Here is a 22,967-nt window from a genome sequence, read left to right on the forward strand (position 1 = left end):
GACCAATCAAAGCTTCGCTTACCAGATCATGAAAGTGACAGTTGGAATGTGTTTTTTAATCATGCAACCTCGAAAAAGTCAACATGGGGTATTCTGAATGACAGTTAAAGACCGTACAACTGATTCCGTCAAAATTATCGTCCATATCTTGCTTCCGTGGGATAAATTTTTGAACGGAGGAGGCGTTACACAGTACGTGGGAAGCACTGCCATAGAATCTCAACCATTTATTAGACATTCCGGAATGTTCGGGTTTTTTTTCAGTTTTCAAAATTTTAATCAAGAACTGAGTCAACATACTTTTCAAGTGTAGTCTGAAATGGAAGTTGCCAGGTTGAAACGAGTGTCGTAAAGCTATAGAAAGATGCTTTCTAATTGACTGATGTCAACTTCTTGTTAGTCATTTCAGTGGTCGGTCAAAGTTCGTGAAAGGTCGTTCTGACGTGACCCGTAATGGGATGTCCTCAGATCTTTGTTAAGGGGCAGCGAGAACCTAGATCTGATATTAATGAGATTTTGACTTTTTTATCTTTATCTTTGACCCTGAGTGGACATCATTATCAGAATACTCCAACAACAGTTCAAAATCATACCAGCAAATATCTTTATTCGTAATGTTGGAAATATTCTAGACATTCTCAGGTGACCTACAGAGTGAATTTGGCTGTTCCTTGTTGTCAGTGATGCTGGTCCTCTTGCTGTCAGCTTCATACTTGACTACTGATGTTGTTGTGACATCTGCAGTCAGTACAAAAGGTCTACAACATGACAAAGAAATACTGCAGTGCTGCTGCTGGAGTCCCCAGGCTGGCTGACCCAGTGACAAAGACGTTGACAGAGAGACCCTGAATGGACTGAGCTACGTTAATAAAGCTGTTTACATGGAACAAATGTGTTGCTTTCTGTTACAGGATGTTGAGGAAGCCATTGTCTGCCTGATAGAAGGTGCATTATGGGAAGAAGCTATGAGAATGGTGAGTCAGTGACATCTCCATGGGCTTCACTCATTGTACCAATGTTGTGAATGAAATCTGAGTCTTTGTCATACTGAAATAACACATTATCTGCTTGAATAACTCGACCACTGGCCACATTTACTTAGTTACTAGCATTTTCATAACGCTTTATTAAAGTTAGCTAATGTTAATGTATTATTAATATTCTTACTTCATCATTGTACTAGATGGTATATGTTGGCCCAGTAGTGATAAATACTGGCCATTAAAACGGACAATATAAAAATATGAAAAAATATTCTCCATCACTGTGCAAGTGTTCTTCCATATGTTACAAGGTTTACAAGGGACACGTACAGAGTAATGGATATAACATACTATATAAGCAATGGTTTGTTTTAAAGATGCACCAACATAGAAGAACTGATTTCATTGAAACAAATCTGAAGACTGCTCTGCTAGAATGTCATGAACAACACTTGGAGACTCTGGAGGAGTACAGGGACAATTTCGAGAGACACAAGAACAGGCTTAGTGTTGTTCGGGAACAAAATGAGAGACAGAAACTGGAGATTATGGGTGAGTTGGTTGATCCGCGACACAACAAGAGTCAAAAGGTAAGACAAACAAAAATTGATTGATTAGTTCTGAACCTCACACAGAAGGAATTGCACAAGTGTGAAATCTTTTGTTGTTGACATCACATGATGTTATAGAGGTATAGCCACAAAAACTTGAGTCAGTTGAGCAAATTGTTTCACTGTTACAAGTCCGTAAAATATGCAAGGGTCTGTGACCTTTGGAAAATGGACAAACTTGAGTAACGTGTAGTTTAAGGACTTGCATTAAAAAGGCTTAACACCAAAAGCCATGCACCGATGAAGACAGACAACACCAGGGGAGGATGCCCCTTCCTATGTCACTGTAAAGAGATGGGCAGCATGAAGCATGGCAGGGAGGACATACAAGACAGTACCACACCAGGGGAGGATGCCCCTTCCTATGTCACTGTAAAGAGATGGGCAGCATGAAGCATGGCAGGGAGGACATACAAGACAGTACAACACCAGGGGAGGATGCCCCTTCCTATGTCACTGTAAAGAGATGGGCAGCATGAAGCATGGCAGGGAGGACATACAAGACAGTACCACACCAGGGGAGGATACCCCTTCCTATGTCACTGTAAAGAGATGGGCAGCATGAAGCGTGGCAGGGAGGACATACAAGACAGACAACACCAGGGGAGGATGCCCCTTCCTATGTCACTGTAAAGAGATGGGCAGCATGAAGCATGGCAGGGAGGACATACAAGACAGTACCACACCAGGGGAGGATGCCCCTTCCTATGTCACTGTAAAGAGATGGGCAGCATGAAGCGTGGCAGGGAGGACATACAAGACAGTACCACACCAGGGGAGGATGCCCCTTCCTATGTCACTGTAAAGAGATGGGCAGCATGAAGCATGGCAGGGAGGACATACAAGACAGACAACACCAGGGGAGGATGCCCCTTCCTATGTCACTGTAAAGAGATGGGCAGCATGAAGCATGGCAGGGAGGACATACAAGACAGTACCACACCAGGGGAGGATGCCCCTTCCTATGTCACTGTAAAGAGATGGGCAGCATGAAGCGTGGCAGGGAGGACATACAAGACAGACAACACCAGGGGAGGATGCCCCTTCCTTTGTCACTGTAAAGAGATGGGCAGCATGAAGCATGGCAGGGAGGACATACAAGACAGTACCACACCAGGGGAGGATGCCCCTTCCTATGTCACTGTAAAGAGATGGGCAGCATGAAGCATGGCAGGGAGGACATACAAGACAGTACAACACCAGGGGAGGATGCCCCTTCCTATGTCACTGTAAAGAGATGGGCAGCATGAAGCATGGCAGGGAGGACATACAAGACAGACAACACCAGGGGAGGATGCCCCTTCCTATGTCACTGTAAATAGATGGGAAGCATGGCAGGGAGGACATACAAGACAGTACCACAACAGGGGAGGATGCCCCTTCCTATGTCACTGTAAAGAGATGGGCAGCATGAAGCGTGGCAGGGAGGACATACAAGACAGTACAACACCAGGGGAGGATGCCCCTTCCTATGTCACTGTAAAGAGATGGGCAGCATGAAGCGTGGCAGGGAGGACAAACAAGACAGTACAACACCAGGGGAGGATGCCCCTTCCTATGTCACTGTAAAGAGATGGGCAGCATGAAGCATGGCAGGGAGGACATACAAGACAGTACCACACCAGGGGAGGATGCCCCTTCCTATGTCACTGTAAAGAGATGGGAAGCATGAAGCGTGGCAGGGAGGACATACAAGACAGTACCACACCAGGGGAGGATACCCCTTCCTATGTCACTGTAAACAGATGGGCAGCATGAAGCGTGGCAGGGAGGACATACAAGACAGTACCACACCAGGGGAGGATGCCCCTTCCTTTGTCACTGTAAAGAGATGGGCAGCATGAAGCATGGCAGGGAGGACATACAAGACAGTACCACACCAGGGGAGGATGCCCCTTCCTATGTCACTGTAAAGAGATGGGCAGCATGAAGCATGGCAGGGAGGACATACAAGACAGTACAACACCAGGGGAGGATGCCCCTTCCTATGTCACTGTAAAGAGATGGGCAGCATGAAGCATGGCAGGGAGGACATACAAGACAGACAACACCAGGGGAGGATGCCCCTTCCTATGTCACTGTAAATAGATGGGAAGCATGGCAGGGAGGACATACAAGACAGTACCACAACAGGGGAGGATGCCCCTTCCTATGTCACTGTAAAGAGATGGGCAGCATGAAGCGTGGCAGGGAGGACATACAAGACAGTACAACACCAGGGGAGGATGCCCCTTCCTATGTCACTGTAAATAGATGGGAAGCATGAAGCGTGGCAGGGAGGACATACAAGACAGTACCACACCAGGGGAGGATACCCCTTCCTATGTCACTGTAAAGAGATGGGCAGCATGAAGCGTGGCAGGGAGGACATACAAGACAGTACCACACCAGGGGAGGATACCCCTTCCTATGTCACTGTAAAGAGATGGGCAGCATGAAGCGTGGCAGGGAGGACATACAAGACAGTACCACACCAGGGGAGGATGCCCCTTCCTATGTCACTGTAAAGAGATGGGCAGCATGAAGCATGGCAGGGAGGACATACAAGACAGTACCACACCAGGGGAGGATGCCCCTTCCTATGTCACTGTAAATAGATGGGCAGCATGAAGCATGGCAGGGAGGACATACAAGACAGACAACACCAGGGGAGGATGCCCCTTCCTATGTCACTGTAAAGAGATGGGCAGCATGAAGCATGGCAGGGAGGACATACAAGACAGACAACACCAGGGGAGGATGCCCCTTCCTTTGTCACTGTAAAGAGATGGGCAGCATGAAGCATGGCAGGGAGGACATACAAGACAGTACAACACCAGGGGAGGATGCCCCTTCCTATGTCACTGTAAAGAGATGGGCAGCATGAAGCATGGCAGGGAGGACATACAAGACAGACAACACCAGGGGAGGATGCCCCTTCCTATGTTACTGTAAAGAGATGGGCAGCATGAAGCATGGCAGGGAGGACATACAAGACAGTACCACACCAGGGGAGGATGCCCCTTCCTATGTCACTGTAAAGAGATGGGCAGCATGAAGCATGGCAGGGAGGGCGTACAAGACAGTACCACACCAGGGGAGGATGCCCCTTCCTATGTTACTGTAAAGAGATGGGCAGCATGAAGCATGGCAGGGAGGGCGTACAAGACAGACCTGTCCTTGTAGGCATGTCATGTCAGAAACACCAGAAAAATCTGGGGAATCCTTGATATGGTGATGACCACCCGTTGAATGAGTGTCATATTGCTAGTTTTGTAGGCATTTCCCAGCTCTGTTTAAAACTGATACAGACATAGGTTGTAGAATGTTAGCGACAGGAGATAGGAGGAGATGGGATGTGTGGGAGTTGACAAGTGACTCAAGTCAAGAGGAAGAGAGATAACTCTAACCAACATTTGGTGACATTTGTTTCTTAAATATCAGTAAATAGAACAGTATTTCTCTTCAAGAATAGGAACTGTTATTTGTTTCATGTGGTCGTTGTGATGATATTTTAATTAACTCATCCTTGAGTCACCCTTACAGTATAAGAAAACAGAAATTATTTGGAGAGCTTAAATATTTGATAACCGAACTTTGTAAAAATTGTGTTTAGCAATTTAATTTGCAACTTGTATGTTTTATTAACTAAACTGAAGATCAGATTTGATGTTTTACAGTGCATGTTCAATTTAAAGATAAGTCCCCAGGAATGGGAAAGCGACATCTATACTAACCATTTGAGTTTATATTTCACATTCACTGAAATGCAGCCAACAAAAACAATGTATATTTCATCTGTGTACTTTACTTCCAGTGTATGAACTGTTTCCTGGTTTGCCTCCCTCATGTGTGCTAATAATCAACAGACAAGCCATGACTTGATAAGCAGTGTTATCATGTGCGTTGCTAGTTTGGTGTTCTGTTAGCGTAAGCAAAAAGCAGATGTGTATAAGATGAAGGTAATTAATTGATGACAAACAGGTACTCAAGTCCGAGTCAGGTAACAACAAATGGGAACTCAATTTCAAACGGGTACTTGAGTCCAAGTCAGGTAATGACAAACGGGTACTTGAGTCCAAGTCAGGTAATGACAAACGGGTAGTTGAGCCCAAGTCAGGTAATGACAAACGGGTTGTTGAGTCCAAGTTGGATAATTATAAACGGGTACTTGAGTCCAAGTTGGATAATATCAAACGGGTACTTGAGTCCAAGTCAGGTAATGACAAACGGGAACTTGAGTCCAAGTCAGGTAATGACAAATGGGTACTTGAGTCCAAGTTGGATAATAAAAAAACGGGTACTTGAGTCCAAGTTGGATAATGACAAACGGGTACTTGAGTCCAAGTTGGATAATGACAAACAGGTACTTGAGTCCAAGTTGGATAATGACAAACGGGTACTTGAGTCCAAGTCCGATAATGACAAACAGGAATTGAGTCCAAGTCAGGTAATGACAAACAGGTAGTTGAGTCCAAGTCGGATAATGACAAACGGGTACTTGAGTCCAAGTTGGATAATGACAAACGGGTACTTGAGTCCAAGTCAGGTAATGACAAACGGGTACTTGAGTCCAGTTTTTTTCTACCTGTCACAACCCGAAACAGGAGATTGGATAAGGAGGAGTCAACAAGTGAAACATAGGTTGAAGAGGAGAGTGAAACACTTGGACACTTTTAATATTATATTATCATTAATTGTATCTGAAAACATGGAGAAGATAACCAAATTGTGAGATGACTCAAATGTACTGTTACTTCATTTTGTTTGCTAAAAGCTGACAACTTTCTGTTTAGATGGCGATGTACCGTGCAACAATGCGGACTCTGACTTGTTCTCTGACACCAGCAGTGCTACAGGCGTCAGTGTTCAGTCCTCTCACTACTCCTACAACAGCCAGAGATCAACAGTCATCAGCCGAGGCACTGGGTAGGGTGTATGTTACAGACATGAGTGTGACAGTACGGGTATAGGTAATGTTATATATATTCATTGCAGAGACATGTGGTATTTAGACTGCAATGAAAAAATTATATTTAGTTTTCTTTGACTATTAACAGGAACTCATTTACTCGGCAGTCTTAAAGATCTAACAGAGCATAATTCGCTATGCAGAGTTTTTCTGCTCAAATTGGTCAGTGAAATACATGTCACTTCTACAGAGCCATAACATTAAATTCGTAATTCAAATATGAGAAAATGTACTGAAATTTGCTGCAGGTTTGGGGTTGGTTGCCGGTCTCAGAGCAGGTCTGGATAAATCCCTGACTATGATCATTGCTTTTAGTCCAAGATTCATCCTGATTAGGTTTCTAGGTTTGTTAGTACCTGTGTTCATGGGTTTCACCAACATGGTAAACATCTAAGACCTGCCTCAGTTTGGGCTCTCCTGCCACAAGCAGACCCAATGTGATGTAACTGAAATAATGTTCAATGTGGCTTCAACGAAACCCACTCACTCACTCATCAGCTGAAGAGTCCCCAGTCTATCCCCCATGATGGGGTGATCTCACTTTCAAACACTAACATTGTGTGTTTTTGTAAAAACATGGAGTGGTTAGATTTCCTTTTAAAAGTGACCACAGTCTTATGTTTTACGTTAGGTCACTTTCTCTATTTTGTAAACTGTCTGTCAGAATGATTTGAAGACCATGGTGGTTCTGTGCTACAGTACACCCATAACATATTGACAGCCATGCAACAGCATGTCCTATTGAAGAAACATTAATGGTCATGTTTGAGTGAGCCTGTAGCATAGGTGCTGCCAGTATGACTGGTCAAGGGATACCAGTCCTCTTTTTCCAGGAATTCAGGTTTGTTTGTAAGGTAACCAAAACATGATAATATAGGCAGGATTTACCTTTTGGATCATAAACAATGAATTCTACATACAGCACTTGGTTTTGTACATATACTTGTGAATAAATTCCACCTGTGCATGCTTAACTTTTGGTCATGAGTAGCTGACCCTTGTCATTTAAACAAATCAGTTTGGAAGTTATTTGAATTTGTACCTTTAGTTTTGGTTCAGCTGGAAGTGTTCTGTTTGAATATCCAAGTGGTGTTGGTGGAATGAGATGTGTTTGTTGTCCTGTAGGCGCTCCTCCAAGAGCAGAAAGAAGGGGGACAGCCAGAGGTGGAGTCTGAAGGAGGGCAGTCAGTATGAAGACTGTGCACTCATAGATGCTCTGGCAAAGATCATCACCGCTGTGGACAGCTTGAAGGGTGGGTCATCTCCACTGGGTGACCACATGCACCATGTGATATTAGCAGGCTTCAAATTTGATATTGTTACAAGTTAGAATGAAATATTTTTGTTTTTGAAAGTGATGGCATTCTCCATTTTCATCTTAACAATACGCTGTCTTGCACATGCCACCTCTAAACTTTTAACTTTTCCATCTAATTTATGCGATGCTTTATTATTATGTGTTGACGTAACACTCTTGATGCCTTTAAAAGGCATTGTAAATGCATTATTAGAATCTATGTTTCAGAGGAAGTGAACTCTCTGATGAGGGCACTAGTGCAGTTTTACTATGATGCCTTAGCTTTGTCCCTACACCAGCAGTTGGACTCCTTCCTCACACTGATTGACAGGTCCATCCCCTGCATCTGGCTGGATGAAGGCCCGCAAGATGCTAACCCAGTGAGTCATACCGTCATCACATCAGCCTACAACAAATCATGAACCACGTCTACAGAACCCACCTGCAGAGGGGTTTCTTGTCTCTCACTAGTCTCACATTATGTTTGGTATCTGTGGAGGATGTCGTCCACCTGGCATAGAATGGAGGGATGTAATATTGTGCATGTCTGCCTGTGTCATTTCTTCTCCAAGTTTTGTAATCAGTTGACAAAATATGCTGGTGTGTGGTGTAGTGGTGCCTTTTGCAAATTAGAAACTATTCTTTTCGATTAGGGGCATATTCTGAAAGCAAGTTAGACATAGCTTCAATTGATGTTAGGATGAGGAGTGTTAGAGATGTACACAGTTTATGCTAGTCACTAAAACATACTGTGGGTAAACATGGTAAAGTTGATGTTGTAGTTGAAGGTGTTATGGTGGCTCAACAGGCAAATAATGAGTTATTTGCCATGTGATCAAGGTATATCAGGGCATGGCCACTTTGTCACTTGCCAAATCCATTCACCTACTTTGTACTTTGGACACAAATACAAGTACAAAATGTGTGAAGAGATTAGGTGGGGACTTGCCTTGTGATTATACATAGTGAGAAAACAAACAGAGGCAAATGTTGCACCATGTCTATGTTGGATTAGTGGGAGCTGACAGAACCTTTTTATTGTTTAGACATTTTAGCTCAACTGACTAAAGTCAAGTTAGCTTATTTCAAGATGTGTTCTCCCACCTGGTTGTCCATCTTTAACTTGTGCATTTCCTCATCTCCTCTGAAACTACAAGGCTTGTGGGACTGAAAGTTGGTTTGAATGATTCCAGCTATGGTGTTCTAAAACTTGTTCACAGAATTCTGATCCGATTATGAACAAAGCTGCTGTTATTTCTTCATAACTCAGGTGAGAAACAGAGCCTTTTGGCTCTATTTTTTTATTAATCTTTCTTTTAATCTAGTGCTGAGTGCATGTAAATCTGTTGTCCATGTATTCAGTACATGTCCTGTTTCAGGTGCTGGGTCCTAACATGACGTCAAACGCCATAGCACAGGCCATGCAACAAGGCAGCAGTATTAACGCTAGTGAAAAGAAAGGTATGTTCGTGGATAGTAGAGATGGTAATGTGCGTGACTTAGTGTAATTCCAGTATGATACACATTTAACCTATCAATAGAAAACTAGTAGTGTTCCAACTGTGTTGTCTTTGTGTGACAATTTGTTGACATATTTCAGATCCAGTGCTGATTGCCCCACCCAAGCGTAGGAAGGATGTTCGCTGGAGACTACACATGGTGCACACTGGAGGAGACTGATGGCCCCACTGGTGATGAAGCACGGTCTGCATCCAGAGCCCTGGTTCTATTGCATGACCATGGACCTGTGTTTGAGATGGGATCTGTACACAAGACTTTGAACAGACATTGTCTTGTGTAGGAAGGGGAACATGTACAGAATACTTGAACAGGGTTGTGTACAGAATACATGAAAAGTAGGGCTGGGGTGAGAATTTACTACCTGTGTACCCAACCTTCTATTACCCTAACCCTTCCCGGAGAGTTGAATACAAAGTGTCCCATTGGGAAATGTGTTACTGGAGCCCTGGCAAAAACTATTTAGATATACGTATAAAATAATCTGATCATGCATACACTGGAGCTAACTGAAGCTTTATCGTTACTAAAACATAAACCTGATCCAACACTTGCATAGTCAGAAATGCAAACATTAGCGATAAATAGTGCAACCATGGAGTTTTAATGTTTTTGTCATGAAACATGCGACTAACAACGGTTCCTACTCAGGAGTTACCTGTCTTAACCCTATAAAGAAAAGGCATCCCCCTGTGTTTGAAGTGCAATATGTACACAATACTTCAACAGACGATGACCTGTGTTTGAAGTGGAATATGTGCACAGCACTTGAACAATGACCTGTGTTTGAATTGGAATATGTTCACAGTACTTGAACAGACGATGACCTGTGTTTGAAGCGGAATATATACACAGTATTTGAACAGACGATGACCTGTGTAGGAAGTGGTATATGTGTACAATAATATCCAATCTTTTCTTTCATGTGAAATGTGCACCATACATATATTTGTTGATATTAAGTGTTTATTTGATCTTTAGAAAGAAAATGGTATGTAATTGTACAATGACTGAAAGAACAAAGCCATATGGTTTTCAAGAAAAATATGTTCAAGTAGGTGACTTATTTTGTCTTTTGACAGAAGCTAGGTTGGTTCGTTGTTTAACGCCGCCATCAGAAATATTCCAGGTATATGACGGCAGTCTGTAAATAATAGAGTCTGGATCAGAAAATCCAGTGATTGACATCATGAGCATCAATCCACGCAATTGGGATACGATGACATGCATCAACCAGGTCAGTGAGTCTTACCACCCTATCCCATTAGTCGCCTTTTACAGAAGCTAGGGGTACTACCAAGTGTGAAGCTTCAGGATAAATATTGACGACCAAGATGAATGCGATGGGAACATTAATCCGATGGTGGGTCATCGTAGTGACACCTCACACACTGTCCTGCTGTCTATCTGTTTAACGTATGACATCATGCATTCATAACTTGTTTAATGATTTTTATCTTACTACTTTATGCATCTACTGCTGCTCTTGACAGAAAGCGCTGTGTGAGGTCTTGTTGAAGAAGAAGTTGTTTCAACTTGTTGTGTGGCTGATCCCATCACATAGCTCCCATGTGACCACAGAAGTGATGACATCGCGTATCATCACATTTTTGCTGTCATTCAGAGAGAACAGTGCCCTGTTTTGAGCTCTCAGCTTTATCCATTACAATCCTCTGCGTGTTATTATAAAACTAGTGTTTTATGTGAATGGTATCCTTCCTTTGGTTTGTGTCATCATATATTACATATGATTTTTACCATAGCATTAATATTTAACACTTGATGGTGACTTGTTGTGCCAATTAGCCATTTTGAATTCACTTCAAGGTCACGTTTTGTATTCTTTGTGTTGCTTGTTAATATTGTATTTTGTTGTATCTATGCTTCCCTACGGTTATTAAAGTGTTTTATTTACCTTTTTTGTGTTACATACATACATACATACATACATACATACATACATACATACATACATACATACATACATACATACATACATACATACATACATACATACATACATACATACATACATGGTGGGTACACATTCTCATTACACCTTCTGCTTCATTTCAGATTAATGTCCTCGTGTCACGGTAACAAGTCTGGTTGGGACCCCTACCCTTAGTGTCTGCACTGCTCAGATATAATATTAAGTTCAAGAACTTGGACTACTACATCTCCACTAGTCACGGCTGTTCCATCTTCTTCGGGCTGGAAACGCCCACCAGCATCTACCCATCTAAGATCGGCCTTCCCTGTGCCTCTTATATCTACGTTGATATATACTCCGGAGATGACAGAACTCCAATTGTCATTGATCAAACAGATGACTACGCCTATCTACACGTCGATGACCACCCTGACTCTGTGGCCAAGGAGTGCCAACGACCCAGAGATTGGCTTTGCCACAAGTGTACCACCTGAGGGATTCGCACTTGAGCAGCTACACGACGCCCAGGCGATTTAGGTGCCTCAGGGATGCTACAACCACCCTTGGTGCCAACAACCCAGGGACCCTTCCCGCAACCGAAACACACCTCATCAGGGCCAGTGCCACCGCTCTTGAGCAGCTACACGGAGTCACCGAGGCTCATGGCACCTCCGGGATGCAGACCTTCCATCTGATACAGATAAACAGTACATCCAGGCTCCCCTATCTGGATCCCTCCTTGATGCAGTCCATGTTCCAGCAAACCCCGGCCCAGGCGTGTATCAACGAGACACCATTGTTCCAAGCCTGCCCAAACCCCTGATGCTGAAGGATCTGGTCCCAGCATTGAACGAAGAATTTGCGATTTTATCGCTATCGTCAGTGTTCAAGGTTCCTCGGTGGAGGAAGAACACCTGTCCTATAGGTAAGGGTTCTGGAAATGTTCCCGCCAATTCTCCCTCCCTGATCAATGTTGGCTGAACGATGCCATGGAGAGGGCTATACTCAGTAAGGGTAAGATTTATGGATGAATTACAACTTCTATATTACAATTAGGAGTGACGTTTCTGTGTAGGTTCTTACACTGTTCACCGAAATGTCGCTCCAAATTGTAATAAAGAAGTTGTTCATCCATATATCTTATCCTTACTTAGTACTTCAACTTATCAATGCCTCTCGAAGAAGGCTACAGTACTTTCGAAGAATATCTTACCTGTGGCTTACAGTAGACATGATCTGCACCAAAAGATCACAACTTCATGACTGATTTGACATTTGACAGATTCGTCATATGGGTCCAGGTATCACCTTGGGATCATCATTCACAACACAGGATCAGATGAAACACTTGTCTGTCAACCGCACAGAGGATTGTCTGTGAGTGGAGCTTTAATCTCATCTTTGATTCTATGCGGGATTCCAGTTTACTGAGCAGGGTGATATGATGTCACGTGTCAAGAACTCTCTGACTGTAAACATCTCCGACCAGCATTAGGTCAGCTGACCTAATGGGAGCCGTGTAGTGCATTTGTACAGATTGGTTTGCATGCTTACTTGTACATAATGCTGCAACTACTTGTTCAAACGCCTGTCGCTGTACATCAATGTGGCCGAGTCACCAACTACAGTAGACATCTGATACCAAGACACCACGCCTCATCGTCCCACAATGCATGAACGGAAGCGCTTATACAACGCCAGGGGATTGAAATGATCACCTTACTACATACAGTACGATCTTTCAGACCAAGGAATTTTATACATTCAGCCTGATCTACGAGATACATGACCACAACCCGTCCGTCGCCCTCCAATGACTACACAGCGCAGTAACGAGGCGCCTCCCTTCATTATCACCTCGACATAAGAACGGGATTGCATATATGACTACCAGGGGATAGAAAGTATCACCTATACAGTGCAATTTTTCAGACCAACTTATAGTCAAAGCATAATTTTATCTAAGACTCTCCTGAAGTGGACGAGCTGAGGTCGACTACACTTGCGTCTGATCCAACAGCTCCTGGGAGTTGAAGGCTCTCAGAAGACATCACACTGGTGGGAGCACCTCCGGTACACTTAACCTGCAATCTCCTCGGACAACCTCACGGTGGTCTGGCGCCTGCGCCATCAAGGGCGACTCACTTCCTCCTTCAACAGTCATTCCGGTTCTTACATCAGATAGATTGGTGGGGTCTACGTGTTCTGTTCCAGCACACTCCCAGATGTCGCAATGTTCTGGCAGACAATAAAGACCAGACAAGAGAGCTCCCACTGAATGGAAACTCCTTCCAGACGCCTCGTTCTTATCTGTCGACACCTAGGCTTTCCCAACATCGACATGTTTGCAACCAGCCAAAATGTTCAGGCCCAGACCTTCATGTCTCCACTGCTGGATCCTCAGGGGCAGGGCTAAAAGCGTATGCTTTTTCTCTTCCAGTACCCTTTCCCCGGGTCCTTCAAAAGATCAGGTTGACCAAGAGCCTCGCTCTGACTTTGATAGTGCCTTGTGGCCTGTTGATCTCAAGGAGATGTCCGCCATCGACCCCCCTCAAACTCCCAGATTGGCCAAACCCGCTGATCCACCCTCACAGCAAATGGCCCCGACTGACTCCAGACTTGTTACATTTTTACGCCTAGTCCATCTTCAAAGAGCTCGAAGCACCAAGGGTCACTTAGCACAAGCAGTGAACGTAATCCCCTTGGTGCACAGATCTTCTACTTGGGGTCTTTATGATGACAAGTGGCACTCCCTCGAGAGTCTCAGCAAGGAGAAACCCCAAGACCCTGCCTAATTCTTTGCTGAATTTTGACTGTTATTGCACCACAAGCATCATCTGAAGGGCAGCACCATCACGACCTACCTTGTGGCCCTTAACTCTGTCTTGGCTCTTTCGGAAGATCGAAAGATGACCAAGATCCCAGAACTCCAAGCGTTGTTACACGCCTTTCATCTGGTAGACCAGATAGCCATGTTCAGCATTTGAGCCACTCCACTCAGCTTCTTACTACAACCTCACCAAGATGACGGTCTCCCTTTTGGCTCTGACAACAACAGCACCTGTGAGCAAACTACATCACCTGTCTTAGATTTGAGCACCGGAATCAACTCCCAGGACAGCTTGATAGAGCCTTCACCATCCCGCCCCTATCTTCGATAGTGGGGGTTGAAGATGGACAGGAACTTTGATGTCCGGTGTGGGCGCTGCAATGCTTCATTCGTTGCTCCTAGAATCGTTGAGGACAACATCGCCGGCTTTTCATCCCGGTATCTACAACATCACAGATGGAAGTCAGTCGCAACACGATCGCCCTATAGCTTCGCCAACAACCCGCACAAGATATGGGCGGTCGCCTCTACCATGGTGCTTCACAACTGCTCCAACCAACGCCATTATGAAAGGCTGCCTCTGGCGTTCAGACACACTCTTCACCAGCCACTACATGCAAGATATCGCCCTAGAAGACGTAGAAGGCGTTCACAGCTTTGACCCTTTGGTGGTTGCCCAGCAGGTCATTGCTGCAAGACGCCACTGACGCTTCCACATGTCCAGATAGGAGGTTAGATGCTGCACAAATTGGCTGTGTATGTCAGTTCTTGACTTTAAACGCTGTATAATTTCTATTACTGCAATGATACATGGACATCACGCATACCCGACTCTCTCCATCCCCGCCGACAGGATGGACACTCGATGCCGGACATCGCTGTTGCTGTTTGGTTGGAGTCTATGGAGAGTTTATTGAAGATCACATCTGAAAGTATGCCCTCCTCCGTGTCGTCCGATGCAGGTGCATAAAGGAGTAATGCAGGATAAGTTTTCAAAATTTTGTAAAATCCAAGATATTTTTTTATATTTGTATACTTTATTACTTCGTCTAAAGTGACCCACCCGTTGCAGAGCTGCCTCCCCACGATGTCTTCAGATGTTACGTGTGGCGTCATCACTTCCGTAGTCACTTTGGAGCGTTTTAATGGGATTAGCCACTCAACCAGATGTCAGCTTCTACAGCAAGATCTCAAAACAGCTCTACTTTCTGTCAAGAACAAGCAGTAGATGCATTAAGGAGTAATACAGGATACATATTCAAATATAAAAAGTATCTAGGATTTTACTACTTCGTCAAAATATTTTATGATATTTTATGACAGTTTTGATCAATTTTGATCCTAGTTCTTGCTACCGCTAAACAAAGATCTAGGATTAGGGGTCACGTCAGAACGCATTCGTGACCAACTCGTGTTATTCCGGGACAAGCCGAATAGCGACTCGTGTCCCTCTCATGGCCATTTTTGCGACCGGGTTCCGTCTTAGCGCAAACGGACATACCTAAAACAATTGTCAACTCGTTGCGTAATGGTTCACATATATTTCCCCATATATTATATATATTTCAGAAGTAATTTAAAGCACATCTGGACGTGCGGAATTATACAGTATGATTGAACACATTTAACTGTGTCTTTGGTATATTTTTAGAAGCAAGACATATGCAAAATCAAAAATTATTTCTGAAGGATACTTTGACGAAGAACTTGAAATCATACGCGCATTCTGATTGGTTTGTCGTATTTTCGCACATACCATTCATCGATAGGGGGACGAGTCTTCTTGCAGGTTACGGAAAGGGGCGAGTGGTGACGAATGGTCAGAACGACCTTTCATTCGACCAATCAGAGCGTCATTTACCAGATCATGAAAGTGACAGACGGAATCATGCAACCTCGAAAACCCTTAACATGGGCTATTCCGAACGAAAGTTGAGGACTTAACGACTGAATCCATACAATCTAGACCATCTATTAGCCATTCCAGAATGTTCTTTTGTTTAGGTTTCAAATTTGTAATCGAGAATTTGTCAAAATATCGTCGCCAATTTGAAATTAGTCCCGTAAAGCACGAGAAGGCTGCCTTCTGATTGGCTTATGTCGAATTCTTGTCAGTCATTCCATTGGTCGGTCAAAGTTCGCGCAAGGTCGGTCTGACGCGACCCGAAATGGGTGTCGTCAGATCTTTGTTCTGCGGTAGCGAGAACTAAGATCTGATTTTAATGAGATTGGAACCTAGATCAATCACTTGCTTTTCTGGTCCAGTTATTTACAGGATGCCGTCGCACAGAGAGATTTTTGCAGAATGCTGCATTAAACAACAATCAAAACATAACACTTATAGTTAGCATATGGCTTTGAAGTATAAATGACATTTTATCCATTTATCTGCATAAAGGATAAAACAAATTATTAGAGTTTATAGTGAGTGAGAAGTGAGTTGGATTTAACACCGCTTTCAACAGTATTCCAGTTACATCATGGAATGCTGGAGGAAAGCCCGAACTGATGCAGGTCTCAGACATTTACCACTTTGTTGAAACCCATGAACACAGGTATGGTGCAGACAAACCTAGAAACATAATCGTGGACAAACCGGGATTCGAACCCACAATCGTGGGTTTCTGGAGTTTAGTGACTCCAAATTACATATAAGCTCGACTGTATATCAATATCAGCAGTAGGCCAAGTGCTTCATGTGGCCTACCTTTAATTTACAGTGTCAACATTTATAAAGGTAAGACAATAAAGAAATATTCTTATCTGAAAATTGTCATCACATTCGTGACTGTTTCGACAACGTGTTTTTCTTAGTCTTAGTAACAAACAGAAAAGTTCACATTTTCCAGTGGACTGCCTTCATCGTCAAACAGCGGAGTCAGTGCACAAATCTTTTGATGAAGAAAATCTTGTCTTGCGCTTGTTCATATACAAGTCTTCTTTGTAACAAAAAAAAAAGAAAGTACAGTATTCTGTTTCACAGTAAATCATGAAATCATCGGAAACTACCATACAGAATATACCTTACAATACCTTACAAAATTGTTAACTCTGATTATAATATCCCCAAGCAACCTATACCCACGGTATATTCACACCACATCACTTCTGGAGCCCCAACGTAAAAGTTGCATTGGTTGATGAATTGAATGTTTTCCTGCTAAAACTCAGTAGTGGGACGGTAAAGGCTGGATTTTGTCCAAATTGTACTCTTTGAGTTACTAGCACCAAACTTGGCACAACTAGTAACTTATACAGGATTAATTGCAACAATGCTGTATATAATTCAGATTTAGTATGCAACGCCCACTGGTTACACATGATGAAATCCAAGATGGACACCAAAATCAAAATCAGTTCATGCAGTCTAATAGATTTCCCAGATATGACTCACAGAATACAGACCTAGCTTCAAATGAATGAAGTTTAGTATCAGAAACTAATATATTCAGTAAAACATGACTTGGAATTGTTTTAAAGGCAAAACAAATTGAATAATTGAAATGAACAAATTATACTAATATTGTGAACAAACACAAGTCCAGTTACCACCTTTGCCGAACTAGGCTGGAATTCTGGAGTTACATTCTAGCTGGACTAACGAGTCCATGCATAGTCCAATCAAAATCGCGTAACTAACTATAGACATCCGGTTCGTAAACAACATCAATTTCAAGTACAGATTTCGGTCGACTGCAGAGTTTGCAAAGCATGTGCACAGCCAACTGGACGTCGTCAAATATTTTGTTTCAAGTTTTTTAATCCAGATGCTCAAGTGATTTGATGTACTTCGCGGGGTAAGACACGTTTTATTACAATATTGATCTTGATTATGGATCACATCGTCTTGACTGGGCGTCGCCATGTTGTTTGAAGCAAATTCAAGTCATACGAGAGATGGAATCTGGTTGTTCAATGGGAGGGATACAGAAGGGATATAACTCATTAGTGGCGCTGTGATCGACCCTGGAAATTCCTGCCTATTTCGGCAAGGGTGGAAACTGGACTTTTAAAGTCAGTTAACTAGTCAGAAGCTGGTGTTCACCAAAGTCGACTGCTCATCCCAAGTTTCACCCCCTGGTCCCTTGTTCCTTGAACAAGAACTTTGCATATTGTACCTGGAGGGTCCAATTAAAAAAAACCAGATTTCCCAAAGAATACCGCATCACTTGTCAGATTAATGTTCCCAGATATGTCGTGTGATGGAGTAGTAATGTTACAGCGGTATAACGTCTATGTAATAACGACGAGTACTTGTTTTGGGGTTCATGGGATTTATTCCGTCTGTTCATATCAGGGATATGGAGATCCCACCATGCACAATATGGCTATGGATGATAATTCCCTAAACCATAATATAATAAGATTGAGTTAGTAACATACAATTACAAGCATCTATAACATGTATAATTAAACAAACATATTACATTTACTTGTTATCATGAACATAAATTTAAGCATAAATTATCAGAACAACCATCAGCTGTATATATATTACAGCTACAAATCCAATTTATATGATACAATACTCATCAAAATATAACAATATATACATACAACTATAAGCACATAAATCTCTCTCTCTCTCTCTCTCTCTCTCTCTCTATCTCTCTCTCTCTCTCTCTCACACACACACACACACACACACACAGTAATATAAACCTAATATGCACTAAATCAGTACATATTTACTAACACTTTCAAAGAACTATGTACATAATCGTCAACCAACTCATGCATACAAGACTTAGTGTACTAAAATACTGTACAATATATTATTACATTTATAGCTGTCAGCTATAAATTATTGCTAATGATAAATCCATTCTAATAGATCAAGCTATAAACTATATAAATTACCGAGAGCACCTTATAACAATATGGTTGCTTAAATTAACACTAATTACACTATATTCTAATTTGTTACTCTAGCAATGACTTAGTGTCACAATACACACTAATGTATCATGACTTTGAAGAACAAGTAATAAATATATTTACAACATTGCATATCACGTGGATCAGACTGAAAATTATACTATATAAGAAATATGCAATTAAAATTATAAACGTGTACTCAACAAGACTAAAATATCAGATCCTAACCTCCTAATGATGAATATAAATACTAAAGAAGTCTAAAATAACTTACCCCAATCACTGGCCAAGCTGTGGCTGGACCAGATCACTAAAGACCTTACATAACTATACCCCGTACTTTACCTGAGGATTAGTAGAGAGCGCTCAGGTTAGTTTAAGGCGCTATTACCATACTTAACTCAATTATTTACCTAAGTTTAAAATACGTTAGTTAAAATACTTACTATTTTACATTCTGCTACATTAACACACAAAACGAAACGGACATGCTCTGCTATGTCACTAAATCCGACCCATGAACAAGTGAATGACCTGGTAAAAGGAGTTGGAGGTGCAGCTGGATTGACCGAAACTGTCAAGAGAAGACTTCCAGATGCCCTCGGGAATCAAAGACATAGTCACTGTTTCATACCTTAGCGGGTTCATTTGCTTGGGACACGTGTCAAGTATTTCCTGAAGTCATCAATGTATTCCCGTCATCGACAGATACCTCTGACAACACAATGCAGCTTCTTGTGTGGGTTGGCGTTCTCATGTATGACAGAACTGGTTGATTTTTGAAGGTTCATATGAAGCAAGGCAAAATATCTTTTCATAAAGATCTCAGACAATTGAAAATATTCCACCCATACAGGCAGCTCTAAAACAGCACACACTGCGTGCAAACTATGATCGATGGGAAACATGTGCTTGATAACGCCCCACACTACTGCATCCTGCAGACAGCGAGTGAGTGAGTATGGTTTTACGCTGCTTTTAGCAATATATTCCAGCAATATCACGACGGGGGAAACAGAAATGAGCTTCACACATATTGTACTCATGTCGGGAATCGAACCCGGGTCTTCTGCGTGACGAGCGAATGCTTTAACCACTTGGCGACCCGCCGGTGCTCGATATTTCTTTTCGCATCTTTCACAAACATTACCTAAACATTGCAAGTTTTCCTGGAATGTGCGCATTAATATATATTACGTCAGAAGGTATTTTTTTAAGTGACGTGTCCGTCGGATAGTGACAACAGTCAATATAGTTGCATCTGAAACCTCTTTCGTATACAGTTACGTAACTGTATATTGGCATAGATCTAGCAATAATTGCCCCTACACAAATTGTTTAAATTGTTTCTACTTACCCGAACCAATCCATCGGTCTGTCCGCTTGAGTAACTGTACGTCCTTTATCCAAGGGAAGCTACTCGATCTAACCCTATGGTCAATGAGACGTCACGTTTGTTGTGTTTGAGTCTGCATGCTTGTCCTTTCATAACGTTACGAAGTGCAGCCAGATGTACAGACGAGTTCCGGAACACTTAGATATGATCGAGAAAGATTACAGTAAAACATCAAACATATCAAATAAAGTTCATCTCGTGATACACGTAGTGTACAGTTTCCAAATGTGTAGCCTAGCTAGTTCATTTAGCCTATATATATGCATGGGCGGATACAGAGGGGTGGGGGGGGGGGGGGGGGGGGCACACAAACCCTTTTTTTATTTCGAAAAAAATCTTTATTTCTGTATAAATTACCACCAAAGACAATAAATAGATCTTAGTTGTGCACCCCCCCCCCCCCCCCCCCCCCCCCCTTTTCAAAAAAGCTGTAGGCCTATATCCGCCTCTGATATGTATAACTATACATATTTGTTTATTTATTTAAGTATTTATAAGTGTAATACTTAGATCAACCTAGATCTAGATCTATATCATTATTTTAAAGACATAGATCTTAAATCTAAACAACATTAACAGAGGGTATACGTGCATGATTCTGGGCTTGAAAACATGATCCCGATTTTGCATGTTATTAATTATAGCTAAAATGGATAGAATTATCATTAAACCGCCCGCACGTTATCAGAAATGAGCGGGCCACTGTAACTTGATAATGCCCTCATATTGCTTGACGACGGGCCATTGTCAAGCCCGTTGTGAGGTGACGTCATAGGGTAGAGAAAGTGACGTCACGTATTATAGTGACGTCATCTGGTTTGTTCTATGACGTTTCCATGTTTGTAAAATGGGGTCAGTGACATTCGTGTTGATTGCAGTAAATGTTTCAAAACCGATATTGTTGTTTCTTTTTATTAGATAACAAATTCCATCCATTTTAGCTATAATAACGGTAACGCTATTTTTCAGGGCATTATCATATGCAGAAGCCCTCGGTCTTTTCAACTGCCCTCCTTCGTCGGGCAGTTAATGGAAGTCCTCAGGCTTCTGCAAATGATAATGCCCTGAAAAATAGCGTTATCCTTATATTATGAAGTATCCAGCAAAACGTTTATAAGAAATGTTTTGTTTGTTGGTTTGTTTGCATTCAGCAATATTCCAGCTATGACGGTCTGTAAATAATCGAGTCTGGACCATGAGCATTGATCCACGTAACTGGGATCCGATATGACATGCATCAACCAAGTCAGCGAGCCTTATCACCCGATCCCGGGCCGTTAGTCGCCTCTTACGACAATCATGGGCCGCTGATGGACGGATACCACGGATCTTTACGGGTCAATAAGAAATGTAAAGGAAACTTGCCTGGTGCCTCAAACGGTGCAAATACCACAACTGTAATCACTGAGTGTACGTCGTTTATCAAATGAGTGAAGTCCGGGTACTGATGCGAGATGATGGCTGCCACAACGATAACATGCTAAAGTTCCAGCGTGCTATCGAAGTCCCCGTAGCGCAGGGGATAGCGCGCTGGACTTCTAATCCAGAGGTCGCGGGTTCGAATCCCGCCGGGGATGCATTTTTTTAAATATTTTTTTATTGTTATACACATTTGATATCTCGGGGGAAATGTCCTCGTGGCGTTGCCGGCACCAGCAAGGGTTAAGACTAGGTTCATTGACACGGGACTTGGAACTCCCGATAATCTCGTGATTTGTTTGAATTAATTGTATTTTTGATTTATGCATTTTATGTAGTTGTACTCTTCCTGAAAAACTTGTTTATATCATAAAGCGTATTTCTTCTAAAGTATTTCTACATGCCTCTTTTATGTCATAAAACGGTATGTTTTCACGGCTCATCGCATTCAAGCCTTATATCCATCGATTTGGCGCTGGCAGTACCAATAGCAGAATCCTTCGAATAATGAGTTCGGCTTTGCCGGGACTGTCTGACATTCAAGTGGTGTTCCCGGCCCAAAAACGGCTTGTCATGTTTACAAAGTGGTAAATGTGACAAGACGGGTTGTATCTGCAACACAGCTTGGTCGGAGAATGGATTGTCGTGATAAGGGTGTTATCTGACCTTCAGTATACAAACAGTATTCCCGGAGATGGGAATGACATCACTGACCTATATAAGTGATGACATCAAGGGCAGTTTTCTCCTGGGCATACTGTAAGACCTGGGGTGGGGTGGGGTCTTGGGTCTTTGGCTTGGGTCTCTTGTATTATCAGATGAAGAGCGTAAACAATACCGAAACTGTGTTTGGGATCTGTCACAAGTGATAACGTTAGCCCAGCTGCCTGAGAATCCGCAGTCGGAACCCATTGTGGCAGCAATATATATTGCTTGATTTTTCTAGCAGACGACAATTTCATTAACAGCTTTTAAATAAGTATAAGGTAGCAAATACGAAAGAATTTGAATTCTTTATTTTCACAAACGTTCAATGAAGTTATTCATGCAGTAGTGGCATATAGCTATGAAGTGTACTGTATCTGAAGGTAATCTACTTTACATGTAATCATGGCCACGTATTACGATCTATATTTAGAGTCCATGATATA

General features: G+C 42.5%; 1 protein-coding gene, 1 long non-coding RNA gene and 1 other non-coding gene across 7 annotated transcripts in view; 2 read left to right on the forward strand and 1 right to left on the reverse strand.

Moving 5' to 3' along the window:
• Positions 1–10,318, forward strand: part of LOC124135764 (elongator complex protein 1-like) — a 71,637-nt gene extending 61,319 nt beyond the window's left edge. For all 5 annotated transcript variants that reach the window (XM_048396416.1, XM_048396412.1, XM_048396413.1 and 2 more), the window contains 7 exons: positions 912–974; positions 1,361–1,535; positions 6,370–6,502; positions 7,671–7,798; positions 8,071–8,222; positions 9,222–9,303; positions 9,443–10,318. In XM_048396416.1, the coding sequence (XP_048252373.1) occupies positions 912–974; positions 1,361–1,535; positions 6,370–6,502; positions 7,671–7,798; positions 8,071–8,222; positions 9,222–9,303; positions 9,443–9,522 (813 nt within the window). In that variant the 3' untranslated portion in view covers positions 9,523–10,318. The remainder of the gene's footprint in view (positions 1–911; positions 975–1,360; positions 1,536–6,369; positions 6,503–7,670; positions 7,799–8,070; positions 8,223–9,221; positions 9,304–9,442) is intronic.
• LOC124135769 lies at positions 591–20,530 on the reverse strand. The gene is made up of 2 exons (XR_006861262.2): positions 20,359–20,530; positions 591–758 (listed from the first exon to the last, which is right to left on the reverse strand). It is a non-coding gene; the product is annotated as an uncharacterized LOC124135769 (long non-coding RNA).
• A 1,371-nt stretch (positions 20,531–21,901) lies between these two features.
• Positions 21,902–21,974, forward strand: Trnar-ucu. The gene has a single exon. It is a non-coding gene; the product is annotated as a tRNA-Arg (tRNA).
• The last annotated feature ends 993 nt before the right edge of the window (positions 21,975–22,967 follow it).

Source organism: Haliotis rufescens, unplaced genomic scaffold, assembly GCF_023055435.1.
Source record: "Haliotis rufescens isolate VD_foot unplaced genomic scaffold, xgHalRufe1.0.p SCAF_1, whole genome shotgun sequence".
In the NCBI taxonomy this organism is placed as follows: Eukaryota; Metazoa; Mollusca; class Gastropoda; order Lepetellida; family Haliotidae; genus Haliotis; species Haliotis rufescens.